Source organism: Schistocerca serialis, chromosome 4, assembly GCF_023864345.2.
Source record: "Schistocerca serialis cubense isolate TAMUIC-IGC-003099 chromosome 4, iqSchSeri2.2, whole genome shotgun sequence".
Classification (NCBI taxonomy): Eukaryota; Metazoa; Arthropoda; class Insecta; order Orthoptera; family Acrididae; genus Schistocerca; species Schistocerca serialis.
Genome location: NC_064641.1, coordinates 464,124,961 through 464,146,375, shown reverse-complemented (window position 1 = coordinate 464,146,375; position 21,415 = coordinate 464,124,961). Strand labels below are relative to the sequence as shown.

Below are 21,415 nucleotides of genomic sequence, written 5' to 3'. Positions count from 1 at the left end.
CTTCTACGAATTTCACGTTTGTTAAAACGTTCTTTCCTTTCTTCTATTGCAATCCGTGTGTTATCACTGGCACTACTACCACAAGGCAAATTGCAAGTCGGATACGCATCACTCTTAAGGATTAGTTTCCGCAGTTCTGAAAGTAAGTCCTGGACATAATCCGTTTCCTTGAAATGACGAGAGCATATTCTAGCGTTCCCTACGTTCACAGGATCTTTCCTAAAGCATTTTGAAAGCCAAACCTTTTGCAGACTTTCATCACGTGGGAAACAATGCAACACTATTTCAGTCCCTTTTGTATTGCGATTGTGAGAGTTACAGCCAACAACAGTACAACCTGGCATTGCTTCCACACACTCAAATACTTCGGACAAACACTCACTGCACAAAGATAACCAAACGGAAACGACAACACGCACGAAACACAACACGGACGAACCACGACAACACAAAGCTCAGACGTACACTTCGCGCGCGCCAAGAGCTGTTCCTCAGTGACGTCATGCGCAGAACGTCAGAAATGGGTTTGCTTCTGCGCAGCAGTTACTGCTCCCTCGTGGTACTGCCTCTGGCTCTCGGCATAGCCAAGGAAACTTTGACAATATTCCACGTTTCCAACTCTTTACTATTCCGCGACACTACACTACTGAAATTTTACATTCTTCTGTAACGTCTCGGACTGTCAGTCTTCGAATGACGTTCCTGAGATGAGAGTCGTTGGTAGAAGCCGAAGGGCGTCCTGAACGAGATCATTTTTAACATCCGTCCGGCCGTTTTTAAACCGTTGTGAACCATTTGTAACACCGAGTACGACTAAAGCACTCATCGCCGTAGGCTTCCTGCATCATTTAGTATGTCTGTGTGAATGTTTCTTGAGTTTCACGCAAAATTTAATGCAGGCGCGAAATTCGCAAACTGTGTGACACAATGTTCTACCCAATAGAGCACTGAAAAATAAAGTAACAGACATAGAACAATCAAACTTTCAGCAGTTACACATTAAACACAGGAGCGTACAGGGATGGCAACCGCACTTCGCTCTAATACACCATTGGCGCGAAATTACGAATGTTCTGGAATTTTTCTAACAGACCTCATACACTATATGTTGTGGATTGGCAAGACAGCCAACCCACTATGACAGGAAGCCGAAAGGCACGCGTTTTAGCTCACGCAGGCTGGTGTGAGGTCTGGAACAGTTAAAGGAATTGAGACTAGTAAAAAAAGTACGTAGCTGCTGGAATACTTAACTTTAATCCATAATTGGTGAACATCGCTCTTCACGGTACATGTTTTACAGCATCAATAGTAACTGGTAATGGCGCCTTGCTAGGTCGTAGCAAATGACGTAGCTGAAGGCTATGCTAACTATCGTCTCGGCAAATGAGAGCGTATTTGTCAGTGAACCATCGCTAGCAAAGTCGGCTGTACAACTGGGGCGAGTGCTAGGAAGTCTCTCTAGACCTGCCGTGTGGCGGCGTTCGGTCTGCAATCACTGATAGTGGCGACACGCGGGTCCGACGTATACTAACGGACCGCGGGCGATTTAAAGGCTAGCACCTAGCAAGTGTGGTGTCTGGCGGTGACACCCCATTCCTCCCCCGCAAATCGGCGGACGGTTGTGGCATAAGGCTTCCGCCCGCCTTGGGGAGGACCCCATGTTGGCGTATGCGACGAGGTGGGGAGCCTAACAACAGGCGAGGCTGTGCCACCCGCACCCTGCCATTCGGTCCGAGGGGAGCTAGGAAACGCCTGAAAACCTGCTTCAGGGTGCACGCCAACATGCGGTGTATGCGCCCGTAGAGAGACAGGAGGGGCCGAAGGGTCGACCTCCATCAGGATGGGGCACCCGACGGGCGAAGACGACATACGGTCCGGAGCGGGCAAGAGTTCCATGGCGGAGGACAACTGGTCACGGGAAGCGATCGGCGGCGCGTGACCCAGGGAGGCGCCCGGCGGTTGCAGCGACGCGTCCACTGCGGGCGTCGCTGGCGGGAGAACAAGCGGCGGCGGCGGCGGCGCGTCGCCATGGGGCAAAATGGAAGGCAGCGTCGGTAACACCTGGGGCCGAGGCGAGCCAGCAGATGGGTCCCCAGGGCGCTGACCGGACGGCACCGTCGCTGAAAGCTGACGGGGAGCGGCAGATCCCGTGCGACGACAGAGGCGCAGCTGATTGAGATGCCGACGCACCTCACCAGAGGCCCCCAAAACCGGATACATAGCGTGGCCGAGGCAGCGAAGAATGCGCTCGTCGAGCCAACGCCGTGAACCTCGATAGTTGCGATAGTGTACAACGTCGCCTGGGGCAAAAGCAGGTGTCTGCCGCTGCACAGGAACCTGATGCGGCGGATGTAGCAAAGACATCAAGGTGCGATGAGGGCGACCGTGAAGCAACTCAGCTGGCGAGCGACCATCTCGGGGCTGAGAGCGATATGAGGACAAAAAGAGCAATAATGCGTCCTCCCGAGAATGCGAACCTTTCAACTTCAACATCTGTGACTTGAAAGTCCTGACCAATCGTTCAGCGGCACCGTTTGACTGTGGCGAAAACGGCGCGGACGTCAGATGTTGAATACCATTGGCCTTGCAGAATGACTGAAATTCTGCGGACATGAATTGTGGGTCATTGTCGGAAACAATAGTCTGTGGAAGACCTTCAATGCAAAAGATAGCAGATAACGCTTGGATGGTGGCAGATGACGTCGTGGAAGACATCCGGACAACAAAAGAAAAATTACTGAATGAATCTACCACAACCAACCATCGAGCATTCCAGAATGGACCAGCAAAATCGATGTGTAAGCGTTGCCAAGGGGAAGTGGCTTTCGGCCATGCAAAGAATTTCCGCGATGGTGCTGATTGTTGTTCGGCACACACCATGCAAGATGAGCACATATTCGTAATCGCGGCATCGATGTCGAACCAAGTACAGTGCTGACGAGCAAGTTGTTTCGTTCGCACTATACCCCAATGTCCTTGGTGGAGAAGCTGTAAGACAGAGGACTGCAACGAACGTGGGACCACGACCCTGAACTGATCATTATCAGAACGCAACAGCAAAACCACACGTCGTACAAAAAGTCTCTCCTAGTGAGCAAAAAATCGGCGAACCAACGGATCCCCGATCCGTGACTTTGACAAGGGCCATTGCGTAGCAACAAAACGCAGAACGGTAGCAAGGACAGGGTCGGCAGCTGTGGCTGTAGCTACACGACGAAAATCAATCGGAAACGATTCGACCACGTCATCGGTTTCCGAATCAATGAACATGCAAGCAAGTTCGGAAGAATCGAATGCTCTATCCTCCGCAACAGGCAAACGGGACAACGCATCGGCGTTTCCGTGCTTGGCAGTGGACCGATACAAGATATCGTAGCAGTACTGCGAGAGGAAAATAGACCAGCGAATTAATTTCTGCGCTGTACGTGGAGGTACAGTCTTGGTCGGATGACAAAGCGACGTCAAAAGTTTGTGGTCTGTGATGATGGTAAAGTGACGACCATACAAGAAATCATGAAACTTTGTAACACCAAATACGAGAGCCAATGCTTCTTTCTCGATCTGTGAATAATGTCTTTGCGCAAACGAGAGCAATTTGGACGCACAGGCAATAGGGCGATCGTGCGATCCATTTTTGTGCGCAAGCACAGCACCGATCCCGAAATCCGATGCATCCACCATCAACAAAAGGGGCTTCCGGGGATCGAATGGCGTAAGGCAAGTATTGGAAAGCAACGCCGATTTCAACTGGCGAAAGGCGCGTTCGCATTCCGTCGTCCAGACGAACGGAACACCCTTACGGCGTAAGCGATGAAGCGGAACTGAAATGGAAGAGGCGTGGCGCACATATTTATGGTAATAGTTGATTTTTCCCAGCACACACTGTAGCTGCTTCAAATTCCGCAGCGAAGGCAAGTCTTGTATGGCACGGAGGTGCTCTGGACTGGGATGTATGCCTTGGGCATCGAGTACATGTCCCAGATATGGCAAATCACGAGCAAAAAACACACATTTGTCCTTCCGCAAGCGGAGACCATTTTGTCGCAAGACCTGAAATAATGTTCTGAGATTGGCTAAATGTTCTTCTTCCGTCTTTCCGGAGATCACAATATCGTCCAGATAGTTTGCTGCAGTAGGGACCGACGCACAAACAGTTCGTGGATATTGCTGAAACAATGCAGGGGCGGATGCACACCCGAATGGCAGTCTTTTGAATCGATACAAACCAAGATGCGTGTTAACCACCAAAACGCGCTGGGATTCTTCGTCCACCGGTATTTGCAAGTACGCATCTGCTAGGTCCAACTTCGAAAAATATTTACCCGGGCACAGTTTGTCAAAAAGATCTTCCGGGCGGGGTAAAGGAAAAGTTGCAGTCACTAGTTGTGGATTCACTGCTGCCTTGAAGTCCACGCAAAGTCTCAATTTTCCGGAAGGTTTTTGCAAAATTACTAAGGGTGATGCCCAGAGAGAAGCCTGCACACGTTTAATTACACCTTGTGATTCCAAATCCTGTAATGTTTTTGCGACCTCATCACACAATGCGTGGGGAACATTGCGCGCTCTGAAAAATTTCGGTTGCGCGTTTACTTTCAGTTCCAAATGTGCTTTATAGTTCTTAGCCCAACCGAGGCCCGATGCAAAAATGTCTGCAAATTCTTCACACAGACGAGAAACACTGGCTGAAGGCACAGTCTGGTTCACTGATAGGACCTGATTTACTATAGGAAAGGTTAACAACTGAAATAAATCGAAACCAAACAAGTTCACTGCAGCAGAAGAACAAAGCACGTAAAACGACACAAGTTTTGTTTGTCCCTTGTATGTTGCAAGAAGGCTGCACTGTCCTAACACAGGGATCGCTTGTCCTGAATAACTACTTAACTTAACATTTGTGGCACGCAACGGAGGTTTGCCCAGCTGTTTGTAAGTGTCTTGATTGCTCAGTGAAACTGGAGTTCCGGTATCGAGCTGGAATGGTATCACTTTGCCGTTAATGCCCAAGTCCACAAAAAGTTTATTGTCCTGCTGATGACAAGAGCGACTGTCTCGTGCAACATGAACTGACACTGGTACAAAATCACTTGCGACTTGACGGGAATTCCTGCGATCTCGACGCACACTATTTGTGGGACGAACACAGTCACTGTGAGAGAGAGTGGCAGTGGGCGGAGTGGCATGAACTATATGAATTTCCATGGGCGAAGCATCGCGAGCCTGATTATCCTTGGTTTGATTCCGATTCCGGCGCTAAGCAAAGGGCCTGGAATGGTTTTGAGCGTCTGATAGGAGCTTTTTCTGGCAAACACTTTGAACATGTCCTTTTTTATTATAGAAAAAGCAAATAGCCTGGTGTGACGGGCAATTCTCACGCGAATGTCTAGTAGCACACTGCGGGCATGATTTCACTGCATTTGCTTGCTGGCGCAGTATACGTGGCTGAGAGCCAGGCGGCTTTTTCGCGGCCGGGCGCGAGGACTGTTTACTGTTCCGTGCAGTTCGCCCGGCGGGCCGGTTAACCTGACACACTAGTGGCGAAGTTTCAAATGATTCCTGAGCAAAATCAAGTGTGTCCTGCCGATCCAATATGTCCATCACTTGTTGAAGGGAGGGATTGACTAGTTTCAAAATCTGTTCCCATATACAAACATCAGAAACGTTCTGTGCAATTGCATCACGCACCATAGTATCTGAATAAGGGAGTCCACATTCACACTCAAAAGCACAATCATTAGTAAGGCCTTGCAAGGCTGCAACCCACTCCCTGTTAGTCTGACCTGCCGTACGTTTTGTACAAAAGAAGGTATACCGTTTGGCAACTACATTGACTGATTCTTTGAAATATGCATCTAATGCAGACATAATTTCTTCGTAGGACAGAGTTGCTACGTTGCGTCGGGGAAATAATTTGACTATCACACGATACGTGGACACTCTGACGCACGGTAATAAGAAAGGCTGCCGCTAGTTACCTTGAATTCTGTAGGCGACGAGATGGAATCCAAATTGGCGTGACCACTCCGTCCAGCTATCCAGTGCCGCATCAGAAGGACGAAAAGGTGGTGCAACTGCGTGTTGTGGCTGCGGTAGCGGTGGAGCGGCGGCTGCCGCATCGTTTTGCATTGCGCGTTGACCCTGGACGAGCTGTCCAAGGGCATCCAGTAAGGCCTGCGTCTGTTGATTCTGTAGGCGATAAAATTCGGACAGTACATCTGGAGATTGTGGCGAAGCCATTATACAAGTAAATCAGGGCAGTATAGTTACGAACGCGAATTGGCCTCGTCGCCAACTGTTGTGGATTGGCAAGACAGCCCACCCCTCTATGACAGGAAGCCGAAAGGCACGCGTTTTAGGTCACGCAGGCTGGCGTGAGGTCTGGAACAGTTAAAGGAATTGAGACTAGTAAAAAGAGTACGTAGCTGCTGGAATACTTAACTTTAATCCATAATTGGTGAACATTGCTCTTGACGGTACATGTTTTACAGCATCAATAGTAACTGGTAATGGCGCCTTGCTAGGTCGTAGCAAATGACGTAGCTGAAGGCTATGCTAACTATCGCCTCGGCAAATGAGAGCGTAATTTGTCAGTAAACCATCGCTAGCAAAGTCGGCTGTACAAATGCGGCGAGTGCTAGGAAGTCTCTCTAGACCTGCCGTGTGGCGGCGCTCGGTCTGCAATCACTGATAGTGGCGACACGCGGGTCCGACGTATACTAACGGACCGCGGGCGATTTAAAGGCTAGCACCTAGCAAGTGTGGTGTCTGGCGGTGACACCCCATTCCTCCCCCGCAAATCGGCGGACGGTTGTGGCATAAGGCTTCCGCCCGCCTTGGGGAGGACGTATGCGACAAGGTGGGGAGCCTAACAACAGGCGAGGCTGTGCCACCCGCACCCTGCCATTCGGTCCGAGGGGAGCTAGGAAACGCCTGAAAACCTGCTTCAGGGTGCACGCCAACATGCGGTGTATGCGCCCGTGGAGAGACAGGAGGGGCCGAGGGGTCGACCTCCATCGGGATGGGGCACCCGACGTGCGAAGACGACATACGGTCCGGAGCGGGCAAGAGTTCCATGGCGGAGGACAACTGGTCACGGGAAGCGATCGGCGGCGCGTGACCCAGGGAGGCGCCCGGCGGTTGCAGCGAAGCGTCCACTGCGGGCGTCGCTGGCGGGAGAACAAGCGGCGGCGGCGGCGGCGGCGGCGGCGCGTCGCCATGGGGCAAAATGGAAGGCAGCGTCGGTAACACCTGGGGCCGAGGCGAGCCAGCAGATGGGTCCCCAGGGCGCTGACCGGACGGCACCGTCGCTGAAAGCTGACGGGGAGCGGCAGATCCCGTGCGACGACAGAGGCGCAGCTGATTGAGATGCCGACGCACCTCACCAGAGGCCCCCAAAACCAGATACATAGCGTGGCCGAGGCAGCGAAGAATGCGCTCGTCGAGCCAACGCCGTGAACCTCGATAGTTGCGATAGTGTACAACGTCGCCTGGGGCAAAAGCAGGTGTCTGCCGCTGCACAGGAACCTGATGCGGCGGATGTAGCAAAGACATCAAGGTGCGATGAGGGCGACCGTGAAGCAACTCAGCTGGCGAGCGACCATCTCGGGGCTGAGAGCGATATGAGGACAAAAAGAGCAATAACGCGTCCTCCCGAGAATGCGAACCTTTCAACTTCAACATCTGTGACTTGAAAGTCCTGACCAATCGTTCAGCGGCACCGTTTGACTGTGGCGAAAACGGCGCGGACGTCAGATGTTGAATACCATTGGCCTTGCAGAATGACTGAAATTCTGCGGACATGAATTGTGGGTCATTGTCGGAAACAATAGTCTGTGGAAGACCTTCAATGCAAAAGATAGCAGATAACGCTTGGATGGTGGCAGATGACGTCGTGGAAGACATCCGGACAACAAAAGAAAAATTACTGAATGAATCTACCACAACCAACCATCGAGCATTCCAGAATGGACCAGCAAAATCGATGTGTAAGCGTTGCCAAGGGGAAGTGGCTTTCGGCCATGCAAAGAATTTCCGCGATGGTGCTGATTGTTGTTCGGCACACACCATGCAAGATGAGCACATATTCGTAATCGCGGCATCGATGTCGAACCAAGTACAGTGCTGACGAGCAAGTTGTTTCGTTCGCACTATACCCCAATGTCCTTGGTGGAGAAGCTGTAAGACAGAGGACTGCAACGAACGTGGGACCACGACCCTGGACTGATCATTATCAGAACGCAACAGCAAAACCACACGTCGTACAAAAAGTCTCTCCTAGTGAGCAAAAAATCGGCGAACCAACGGATCCCCGATCCGTGACTTTGACGAGGGCCATTGCGTAGCAACAAAACGCAGAACGGTAGCAAGGACAGGGTCGGCAGCTGTGGCTGTAGCTACACGACGAAAATCAATCGGAAACGATTCGACCACGTCATCGGTTTCCGAATCAATGAACATGCAAGCAAGTTCGGAAGAATCGAATGCTCTATCCTCCGCAACAGGCAAACGGGACAACGCATCGGCGTTTCCGTGCTTGGCAGTGGACCGATACAAGATATCGTAGCAGTACTGCGAGAGGAAAATAGACCAGCGAATTAATTTCTGCGCTGTACGTGGAGGTACAGTCTTGGTCGGATGACAAAGCGACGTCACAAGTTTGTGGTCTGTGATGATGGTAAAGTGACGACCATACAAGAAATCATGAAACTTTGTAACACCAAATACGAGAGCCAATGCTTCTTTCTCGATCTGTGAATAATGTCTTTGCGCAAACGAGAGCAATTTGGACGCACAGGCAATAGGGCGATCGTGCGATCCATTTTTGTGCGCAAGCACAGCACCGATCCCGAAATCCGATGCATCCACCATCAACAAAAGGGGCTTCCGGGGATCGAATGGCGTAAGGCAAGTATTGGAAAGCAACGCCGATTTCAACTGGCGAAAGGCGCGTTCGCATTCCGTCGTCCAGACGAACGGAACACCCTTACGGCGTAAGCGATGAAGCGGAACTGAAATGGAAGAGGCGTGGCGCACATATTTATGGTAATAGTTGATTTTTCCCAGCACACACTGTAGCTGCTTCAAATTCCGCAGCGAAGGCAAGTCTTGTATGGCACGGAGGTGCTCTGGACTGGGATGTATGCCTTGGGCATCGAGTACATGTCCCAGATATGGCAAATCACGAGCAAAAAACACACATTTGTCCTTCCGCAAGCGGAGACCATTTTGTCGCAAGACCTGAAATAATGTTCTGAGATTGGCTAAATGTTCTTCTTCCGTCTTTCCGGAGATCACAATATCGTCCAGATAGTTTGCTGCAGTAGGGACCGACGCACAAACAGTTCGTGGATATTGCTGAAACAATGCAGGGGCGGATGCACACCCGAATGGCAGTCTTTTGAATCGATACAAACCAAGATGCGTGACACCACACTATATGGTGCCTGACAGCACTTTCGTCAAAACTGCCTGTTTCAGTCTCACGACACTATCTGTTCTTTGATTTCCCAGGCGTCACAATAACAAGTGTCCCAGCTGAATTGGCAGTATCTTTATCGTTTGTGACTCTCTTCTCGGTCGCTGTAGAGATATTCAATTCTTCTGCTACCCTGTCAGTCACTTAATTCAGTGGTATCACCATTCTCAATTTGCCTTTGGAAGTAAACACATAATCTGTATACAAATTCATGAGCTTGTGATTTCAGCGTAGCTCCTGTTCCTAAAATCCTCTTCTCTGCAGTACTGGAAGCCATTTTCCACAGACGCAACAAGAAACTGACACAATTAGCGGAATGCACTCGTACACACACAAACCTGAACGAAGCACGTGGCACCACTGACAAAGCAGGGGTCGCCTAGCACAACAGCAGCACTGGGGCGTTACCATGGTAACGTACACAGAATGTGATTGGCCGTCGAGGACGCACCAAGCATGTGCGCCAAGGCCACTTCAACTGTCAGGCCTCTTCTTCCGCCGTCCAGAGTATAGCAAAAGTTTTAAGATTGTTGAAACTGAGTTTATATTGGTTACAATCGCATGCGAGACAGAAGTGATGTGGTGGTTTTGCGGAACGACTGATGTGGTCTGCGAGACTTTTAACTATTTCCACATTTTCTTTGTTGTGTGAAGCATTAGAGGGTAGCATGATGAAACATACGTACACAGCATAACTAAATTGATGCGAGTTTAGTTCCAATTAGCACCATAAGCAACACCAGCCGTCACACACAGAGCTGTTATTACGGACATGAGGTCATTCTTGGGTCACTGCAGCGACTGGCTGAGAAGGTTGAGAAGACCAGCTTTGTGCATGGATTTTCAGTGAAGTTCACAATTTGCAGCATTGACCCCAGAACTGATCGTGGCTCATTGGTCCTGAGTCGAATGGAAGCACTAAACCAGAGACTTCGAGGATTCTGTGACAAGCTAGGCTGCGGCTTCTTGGAGTTGCGCCATGGAGTTGAGAACTGTAGGGTCAACCTAAATGGGTCAGGTGTGCACTACACAACAGAGGCTGCTACTCAGGTAGCTGACAGTTTGTGGCGTGCACATAACGGTTTTTTTACGTTAGACGGTTCTCCATCTAGTTCAGATAACGATAGCTGTAGGAAACCCCAAAGTATCACTGTAAATTCGAAAGAAATGCCTCTCACAGGTGAGAGTATTAAAATCCTAGTGGTAAACTGTTGAAACATCTGCAACAAAGGGCAAGAGTTTGAAGTGCTCTGAACAATTAGCACTCTAAATTTGGATTGAGGTTAAAGCTATGAACAGATAAATGCTTGCTTAGTATAAACGACATCTAACTAGTATGATAATTATAATCACGTGCTTCTGTAGTTCGTTAATATGAAAGAGGCTGTTTTTCCACTCACGTATTTCTCTTTGCAGCCATAGCAACAACAGTAGATGCTCTCTGTAGTTAAAAACAGACAATTGTAAAGCAGGGTCAGATACATGAGTTACTTAAGTTTCGTTACGTACAGAACGAAAGTAAGCAGTGCTATGCTGAAGTCGCGTGAGAATCCCTTCTTGATATTGACTAGATTCGCAGTAGGCAAACCATGGCAGTAGGCTATGCTTTCACCATGGGACGGTGAAGACAGCATCCTGGGTTCACAGAAGTGCTCTGGCCTCGAGATACAGTTTGCACATTTTATTTGCGTTGTGAACTAAGAGTCATTTTCCATGGCAAAATCTCAAAATGGTTTCTAACTGAACTGACTCTTCGTACACATCACAATGAGAAAATTTAGAATTTCGGTTTCCGCTAAACAGGTCAGAAGTCCACTACACGCAGGAGGCGACTACCTCGGTAACCGGGTCTGTGTGGCGTGAACTGCGCGGTTTTTTAGGTTAGAGGGTCTCGGGGAAACACAAATAGGCATCAGTCGCAAAGGGGCAGGTCGACACAGGAAGAACGCAGATTTAGGAACCATCTGTATAACAGTTGTAAATTGTCTTAGCTGTGTTGGGAAAGTAGGTACCACAGCTCCAAGCGCTAATAGAAAGCAGTGATGCTTAAATTGTCAAAGGCACTGAAAGCTGGCTAAAGTTGGAGATAAGCTGAGCCGAAAGTTTTGCGAAGGACCCAACGTTGTTCGCTAAGGATAGGCTAAACACAGTTGGCGATGGTGTGTTTGTTTTATTTTGCTGCGGAATTGAGGTAGGTAGGTAACAGCAGAGGTCATTCATGGCAGCCAGAATAAAATAAGATTTGGATTCTTTTACCGACCTCCCAACTCAGATGACACAACTCCTCAAAGTTTCAAAGAAAACTTGCGTCTAATTTCAAAACCATATCCGCCTCATACAGTTAGAGTCTGTGGTGACTTCAGTTTATCCACGATATGTTGTCGAAAATACACATTTAAATTCGGAGGTACGCATAAAGCATCATCCGAAATTGTGCTAAACGCATTCTCTGAAAATTATTTCGAGCAGTTCCTTCATAAGCCCACTCGAATAGTAAACGGTTGTGAAATCACACTTGACCTCTTAATAACAAATAATCCTGAGCTAACAACGAGCATCAAAACGGATGCAGGGATTTGTGAACACAGGGTTGTCATAGTGAAACAGAGCACTGTAACTTCCAAATCCTCCAAACATAAACGAAAAATAAATATATTCAAAAAAGCAGATAAAAATTCGCTTGACGTCTTTCTGAGACACAATTCCACTCGTTCCAGTCAACACTGTAAGTGTAGACCAGACGTGGCTTGAACTCGAACAAACAGCAGTTGAGAGATTTATACCAAATAAATTAACAGTTGAGAACATTGTTTCAGAGACAACAAAAAAGCATGCCAAATTTAAAAGAACGTAAAACCCTCAAGATCGGTGATCTTTTCCAGAAGCTCGATGTTATGCGAGATACTTATAACAGTTTCCACACCAAAACTTTGTCTCGAAACCTGTTCGAAAATCCAAAGCGATTCTGGTCGTATGTAAAGTAAAGACATAATCATTGCCTTCTCTGCGCTATAGAAATGGGAATACTATGGGTGACAGTGCTGCTAAAGCAGAGTTACTAAACACAGCCTTCCTAAATTCCTTCATCAAATAAGGCGAAGTAAATACTACAGAACTCGAATCGAGAACAGCTACAAACATGAGTAACTTAGAAATAGATATCCTTGGAGTAGTGAAGCAACTTCAGTCACTTAATGAGAGCAAGTCTTCCGGTCCAGACTGTATACCAGTTAGGTTCCTTTCAGTGTATGCTGAAGCAATAGCTCCATGCTTAACAAACACATTGAACCGCACGCTGGACGAAAGATGCGTATGCAAAGACTGGAAAGTTCCACAGGTCACACCAGTATTCAAGAATGGCAATGGGAGACTTCGTTTTATTGACAGATCACTTAGAAGACGCAACAAGACCTACTAAAGAGACCGCCTACACTATGCTTGTCCGTCCTCTTTTGGAGTACTGCTGCGCCGAGTGGGGTACTTATCAGATAGGATTAACGAAGCACATCGAGAAAGTTCAAAGAGGGGCAGAACGTTTTGTACTATCGAGAAATAGGGAAGAGAATGTCATGGACATGATACATTATTTGGGGCGGACGTTGTTAAAACAACGGCGTTTCTCGTTGCGGCGGGATATTCTCACGAAATTTGGAACACCAGCTTTCTCCTTCGAATGCGAAAATATTTTGTTGACGCCAACCTACAAAGGGAAAAACGATCATTATAATAAAATAACGAAATCCGAGCTCGCACGGAAAGATAGTTGATCGTTATTTCCACGAGCTGTTAGACAGTTGAATAATGGAGAATTATTGTGAAGGTTACCAAATATGCAGCAATGGTTTACGGTCGCAGCACGACTTGGGAACCACGTGGAGCCGACCATTCATATTGTGAAGGTGGTTCGATGTACCCTCTGCCAGGCACTTAAATGTGATTTACAGAGTATCTCCGTAGATATAGATGTACATGTTCAAATGGTTCAAATGGCTCTGAGCACTATGGGACTCAACTGCTGAGGTCATTAGTCCCCTAGAACTTAGAACTAGTTAAACCTAACTAACCTAAGGACATCACAAACATCCATGCCCGAGGCAGGATTCGAACCTGCGACCGTAGTGGTCTTGCGGTTCCAGACTGCAGCGCCTTTAACCGCACGGCCACTTCGGCCGGCCAGATGTACATGTAGCTTCAGAAAGGCCGTAGAAAATGTATGCGGCGAGGAGTTCAAAGGGTTCAAATGGCTCTAAGCACTATGGGATTCGACATCTGAGGTCATCAGTCCCCTAGACTTAGAACTACTTAAACCTAACTAACCTAAGGACAGCACACACATCCATGCCCGAGGCAGGATTCGAACCTGCGACCGTAGCAGCAGCGCGGTTCCGGACTGAGGAGCCTAGATCCGCTCGGCCACAGCGGCCGGTCGGCGAGAAGTACCTCTATTTGCTGACCTCTCTCGCTCTCTCTCTCTTTCTCTCTCTCTCTCCTGCGTGCGTGCTTGTATGAGTGTGTGTGTGTGTGTGTGTGTGTGTGTGTGTATGCAGTCATATGTATTTTTACGTTACAGAATGCAATGACATAGTTTTTTAATACTTCCGCTGCTGAACAAAATGACTTACTTTCACTGTTTTGTGTGTTTACAGATGTTCCATGCAATATTACATCAAGCTGAAGGACAAACCTGTGCCTCTAATGTGGATTATGTTTGTGTAAATGAAACGGCATTCGAATCCTGTTCGAATGGCAATGTAGTCCCTGATTTTGTACAGTCATGTAGCCCCGTGAACTGTTATGATGGCTGTGTAAACTTCTGCGCAGAGAGTGAGGCAGACTGTGTTCCGGTAGCAACTGAAACGACTACAACTGAATCGTCATCAACCACAACGGAATTAACAACAGCACCGACAACAACGACGACTGAGACTACCACGGAACTAACTACAGAAGAAGCCAGTACAACAGAAACAACAACTACAGAACTAACAACTACAACAATGCCGACATCAACAACGACAGAGACGACCACAGAACTAACTACAGAAGAAACCAGTACAACAGAAACAACCACCACGCAATTAACAACTACAACAATGCCGATATCAACGACGACAGAGACCATAACAGAACTGACTACAGAAGAAACCAGTTCAACAGAATTAACAACAACCAAGCAGCCAACAACCGCTATGGCAACATCAACTGCTCCAACAGAAGCCCCACCTACTGAAGCGCCATTTACATGTGAATCAGCAGGAGAATTTCAGGATCTCGGGAACTGTAGCAATTTCTACCTATGCATACCACTATCTTCAGGAGACTTTGTATACATAATGTTTTCATGCCCAGATGGATCTCAGTTTGATTCTGTGACTAAGAAATGTTCTCAAAACGCAACATGTATTACTCCATCATGTAATGACTTTGGATTCTACTGTCTAAGCACGTCGCAGGTTCAGTTATGTTATGATTCAGAGCCACCAAGTGGTGATGCTTTCACATGCCCTACAAACACATACTGCAGTATGGATTGTCAATACCCATGCTGGACAGATATTCCTTGTACAACCACAGCACCTCCCTCAACATCAACAACAGCTTTACCTACATCGACAGTGACGATACCACCAACTACTACTGCAGAACCGTTCGTTTGTTCAGAGACTGGACGGTTTCCTGATCCTGCTAACTGCAGTCTTTATTACGTCTGCTCTCCCAAGTCTTCAGGTGGCTTCTACACGATGCACTTTTCTTGTTCTCCACAATCATTGTATAATCCTAGCACGCAACAATGTTCTGATAGTTTTACATGTTCTCCTGCAGAATTGCTTGACAATTCAAGCAGCACAGTGTCAACAATAGTCACATCAACATCGCAGCCCTTTACTTGTGAAGAATCTGGACGTTTTGCTGATCCGGATGACTGCAAATCATACTACCTATGCTCACCAAAATCATCTGGAGGATTCTACCAGATACATTACCAGTGCCCACCTACATCAGCTTATGATCAAAGCACACGCCAGTGCAGTGCATCGTCGAGTGTTAACTGTTGAATTGCTCGTATGTGACACACAATATTTTTAGCTTGTAGCTAAATAGATGTTTTTGCATTATTCTTTCCACTAATAGTATTACTGTAGGACTCATGAGAGTATGATATGTTCTGCTCCCAAATAAAGTGTGTTATAGCAAGTGAAAAATAATATACTTACTACTACTACTCCATACTATCGTTCCTAAATGAGATACCGAGAAATCTTCGTGAGCTGAGAGCTAATCACAGATCATAAATGGCTGTTTCAGGTATTCATTATTACAGTCCCTATTCCAAGATTTAATAGCCCAAATATATGCCAACAGCAACACGATACACTGGTCTGCAATTCTAATTATGTAACTCTTTTAAATATTACGAAGTGAAAGGCAAATTAACACGAAATTAATCACTTCTGTAGGATCCTAAAACGCTGCACGGGGAAACACAGATTTAAGATTTCATTTAAAATGTAGTCTGATATTGCTATCTAAAAATAATAAACATTTTTGTCATAATTGTAAGAAAAACGAAGAATACAGCATATAGTGATGGAGCCATTGAAATAAACAGACATCTTACCGTGACTTCACCATAACGACTGCAAAACAACTGCTATAGGAAAAATTATGGGTCTGACTTTCACATAAACTATTTATTTCCTTTACAGTTACATACTCTAAGAAAGCGCACAAAGAAACAATTCTAACGATGAACGGAAACAAAGAAAAAAAGAACAGTTCAATACAGCCTCACAGAAGAACTGCTCTTCAATATTCGTCTTCTCTGGTGCGTCCCTTGTCTAGTTGGTAGCAAAATGTTTAAATTCCCTACCAGCATACCAGATTAGGCCATCCTGAGAATCGCCGACCGCGGTAGCCGAGTGGTTCTAGGCGCTTCAGTCCTCTTACGGTCGCAGGCTCGAATCCTGCCTCGGGCATGGATGTGTGTGATGTCATTAGGTTAGTTAGGTTTATGTAGTTCTAAGTTCTAGGGGACTGATGACCTCAGATGTTAAGTTCCATAGTGCTCAGAGCCATTTGAACCATCCTGACAATCATCTGACTCGGATAATGAATAGCCCCCTGGCCAGGGCGGCATGAATTCAGCACAGTTGCTGTAGTCCTGGGACCTTCTCAGTACATAACGTATGTATCATTTGTTTCAACTTTCGCAACCTAGTGGGGATCTACGTTCTTGACATTCATTTTTTTGATTCAGTCTGTTTTAGTTCTATCGGCACAAGATCCCCAACTTTGTACTTGAACACTTCTTCCTATTTCTGTTGTAACTAGCATGGTTCTCTTCTTGTCCCTTACTGATTTGTAGTTAGCACTTTCCTTCCGTTCATTGCGGCTTTCCCCAAATGAATTAATAATTCCTTCTAGTAAATCCGTAATGCGAAGCTCAGTCCGTGTGTGCATATTAACTCCTATCAAAAATTAAAATGGTATTTTCCAATTACTTCTGTGGTATGCTGAACGCATAGCACACTGAACTACTAATACCAGTCTGTATTAATCGTCGATGATCGTAGCCAAAGTAGAATAGATCCTCTCAGTCTGTCCTTTGTCTCTAGGATGTACTGTCGTCACTAAAACGCGTTCAGTTCCTTCTGTCGTGCAGTAAACCTTGAATTCTTGAGAAGTAAAGTAAGTCCTTCTGTAGTAATCACTTGAACTGGATTTCCGAAATTAGTTTCCTGCAATTCCATCTTACTAATTGCTTTCACTGTTTACTAGTCTTAACAGTATACAAGCAGGTACACTTGGTAAAAGCTTCGATAATACTTAGAATGTGGTTGAATCCTTTGTGAGTAGCTTGAAGTGGTCCAATATGATCCATGTGATAAGTAGACAATAGCGTACCCTCTTTAAATAACTGTGAAGGAACCTAGTTCTTTCCTGATTAAACATTTTTCACCTCGTCGGTCAACTCTGGTATGTAGTGATCTTGTTTGACTTCTCCTTCAGGTCACTTAACAGCCTACTGTCGTTTATCATGCACAAGCACGGTGATTTCACGTTGCCTATCTCATGGAATCTCTAAAGCCTATGTTTTGTCATTGAACTTGAAAAGAATACCAGCTCTGACTAAAAATTGTCAGAAAGTTTCTCTGTGAGCATGTTTTCAATTGCAACTACCCATTATTCTTCTCTCGAGACTTTGTCCTAAAAACAGTGCAGGTAAAGGACTGGAACATTGCAGTGAGAATGGAACTTTCTTGAACTTTCCCGTCAATGTGAGAAAATCCATGCTTGCGATGTACTGGGCAAATCTAAAGACAATTTTATTTAATTTTCTGTAGCCTATAGAGCGGCGATACTCTCCATTTTTCTTTTTTACGACTACTGCCCGCCTGATGTATTCAGATGAGCTCGGTTCTATTATTCTTTGGTCAAGGCACGCCTGGACTTGGTTTTTAACAGTTGCTTTCTCTCCTGGTGACGATCTCCTCAGTCTGCTATGTGTTGGTTGCCCTCTCTTACAATCTTCATTTTGACATCCGTGAACTTTGTTTGTATTGGGGGGTGTCATTAGTCACTAGATCTTAAATAGTTCTTTTCCTTCACCGGTAAGAGAGCTTTAAGTATGTAACTCTGGTTTGTCTGCTATGTCGAGACACAGAAGGTGCGCGTAAATATATGTTTAAAACATTTAAATCATCAGTCAACAGTAGCTGTAAAACAACGTAGGGAGGAACAAGTTTCTCCTAATCCCAATGAAGACTATACAATTGTTCTGCAATCAGGGAGCATCCATTGTGTCATAAAAATCTTGTAATAAATTAAATTGACAGTCACAGTCAATTAGTGCCCTCAACTCCAGGTTAGCAGCGTTTGCATTCATTGTCGTCTTTAGATTATTTTTTCCTTCAGATACAGCCAAACTCGAAGCAAATTGAAGCGTCTCTTTCTCTTTCTCTCGTGGTTGCAATCATTTGACCTGTGACCACTAGCACCACAGTCGAAACACTATCTGTTTGGACCCCAAGCTGTGTTTTTCTTACTTGAGTTCTTGGCATCTTTGTTACTGGAATTTCCTAAATGTCCATTGCTGTAAAATTTGTTATTTATTTTTGGTAAAGACTTCACAGCTCTTTCAGAATGCTTCATGTTTTCCTCATACTCTTTCACATTTCGAGTGCCATAAAACAGACTGTTTGTGCCTGAATTGTCCTCCGCCTCGTACATCACGTACTGGAATAATGAGTCCGTATCAGTATAAGCACGCCTGGCAATCTCTTTCATTGCGAGAAAATGTTTCTGAAGACTCTTCCCGTCGCTTCTTCCGTCTAGACAGCAGATTGTGAATCAGCACTTGTCTTCTCTTCAAATTCCTCTTTCAAATCTTTATTCGGTGCCGTCAGTGATGTAAGACCCTTCACGCCCCATATAAAAAGCTTAACCGATCCATCAAGCTAATTTTGTGCAAAATTAAGCATTTGTAACTGGTTCCAACCAATCAAAAATAATTTTTCCTCGAAGTCTAATATTCACTTTTTACTTAGATATCAGTCACTGGCGTTAAATGACTTCAAAGCACGCTCATCATGGCTGAAAAACCTTGGATTGATCCTATGACAGTAGTGAGAGTTGCGTCTCGCTTCTATTGTCCGTTTCTGAATGTGAATCCTTTTTCGATATCTTTTCCAGCAAATTCAATCTTTCATCGCTTCCCAATTGGGCGGCATCCTCTTCCTCATAAACATCATTCACATTCTACGTCGTCATTAACTTTCAATATAGGTTTGTCAATTTTCGATAAATAACAGCAAATTTCGATAGTCATTTCGTTTTTTGTCCCACTATCTACAAAAAAATATATTGCAAGAGCTCCCAATTATGGTTCTAATATGACGCTACAATAAATGACTTCTTAGCTTCAAGTTCACAAGCTACTGATTGATAAGTAATTTCTTCAAGTGACATCACCTTGACTCATCTTGTGACTCGGTCGATAGCCAAGATGATGTAGCGTAGCCATCAGAGGCTGGCAGTGGCCGACAAAGTTGATGTGAATGAGTTGCAAGCATCCTTTAGGAATGTCGGACAAACCTATTGGTGGATGTGTGTGGCAAGAAGCTTTACTTTTCTGACATGCTATGTATGCATGAGTTTAGAGTTTGCAGCCTTTGTTTTAAATATTTGGCCAATTGTAGCTGTCCATGACTAGGCAGATGGTAGGCAGAATGGCTGGTTGTGCAAGACTGTGACACTGTTCAAAGGTGGCTCGACGAAAGCATTCATGTATGACGTGGCATATCCTGCTTTCAGAAGTATCACATAGTATGGCAAGGGTAATGTGTGTGATATAATGAAGTTCATTCCTAAGGTCCGTGTCCAGATTGTGAGTAGGGTTTGTAACTGATAGTTTTTTATGCATAAATGAGGTGGTGGACATTCATTATGAACTGAGCTACAGAGTCCAAGTGCAGGTAACACTGGGGACATGGATCTTTGGGCCGTTTGGAGACAGAGTTCACGAGTGGTCAAGATAAACAATCAGGTGGTGGCCGTCAAAGTGCTGCCAGAAATATTGTACTGCCTCGTAGAACACCATGATCTCTGTGTCGTATGCTGATCATTTGCTTTGGGACAGCGTTAGTTTACGAGAGAAGAACTGGAACAGCTGCAGTATGCCTTCTATCTCTCATCGGAATACAGCCCCAATGGCAGAATCACTCACTTCTGCTGTTATGACTAGCTGTGAATTTGGGGGAGGAAGGAAAGTAGCGAGAGGACAGTATGTGCGAAGCAGTCTTTGATGTGCTCAAATGCTGTCTGCATCTGGTCCATCCATGTGAGTTTACGTTTGACAGAGGTATGCTTGCTGGCCAGGGCTTAGGTTATGGATGCTTGCAACACTGTTGCTTGTGGAAAATGTCACCTGTAGAAGATTATCACGCCTATGAATCTGTATAATTCCTGATAGTCTTATGATGGAGGCAGTTGACTGATGATCTCAACACATCGTGAGTAGTAGGGCAAGGCCGGCATCACCTCACGTTCCATTGTTGCCAAATCTATTCAAGATGGCGGATCCAAGATGCCGGCGATAGATGTAGCAGTGCCGCAATGAAGTCATGGTATAAAGTTCAAATTTTGGCGGGAAAATAGCTCAGTTGCGCTAACTCCACTAACCTAACCCTTCCCCTCCACTCCCGCCTCCCCTCCCCCCAGAAAATGAGGGGAAGTTCAAATGCTGGTGGAAAAAGGTACTTGGTCTACCTCCACTAACCTAAGAATATGGTGGGAAAAAGGTCACTTGGGCTACCTCCACTAACCTAAGTCATCTGACCGCCACCTCTTCCTAGGAATTGACGGTGAAAGGACTCAGGCTGTGCTGAACAGGATGGACATAAGTCTATTTTGCATGCAGTGTTCATTTAAACAATTTGAGGCAATAACTCCATCCTGTGAGTTCACCATGAGGTCTTGAGTCCAACTGACCTAGTAGAACTCAGCCTGTCTTGGGCTGCTTCAGAGAGGAAGGACTATACCTTATTTATTTTGGAACAGTTTATTTAGTGAAGGATTTCACGTAGTTCATTTATTACACTCATACAAAACACTCGCTCTGACGTGCTTGGGGTCACACTACATAGCCTACAGACCTACAGACTACTCGTAAATCACACAAATAATGCAGTACACTGATCCGCAGACACGAAAATAACTCGTAAATTGTCAAAATAATGCATGTAAAACGCACTGCAGACTTGCTCACTAACTGTGAACTGTCGAAATGATGCAGTACATAGCCTACAGACCTGTAAACTACTCTTAAATACCGAAATAATGCTGTACACTGATGTACAGACATGCAAACAACTGGTAAACTGTCAAAATATAATTTATGTAAAAGGCCTCACAAACATACTCACAACGCTTAAACAGCCGAAA

At 46.0% G+C, this 21,415-nt stretch overlaps 1 protein-coding gene across 2 annotated transcripts in view; it reads left to right on the top strand.

Annotated features, from left to right (window-relative positions):
• LOC126475103 (mucin-2-like) overlaps positions 1-21,415 on the top strand; it is a 167,372-nt gene that overhangs the window by 127,893 nt on the left and 18,064 nt on the right. The window contains exon 2 of one of the 2 annotated variants that reach the window (XM_050102681.1): positions 14,119-15,535. In XM_050102681.1, the coding sequence (XP_049958638.1) occupies positions 14,119-15,528 (1,410 nt within the window). In that variant the 3' untranslated portion in view covers positions 15,529-15,535. Of the gene's footprint in view, positions 1-14,118; positions 15,603-21,415 lie in introns of those variants that run through there. The other variant, XM_050102680.1, reaches the window with a different exon arrangement.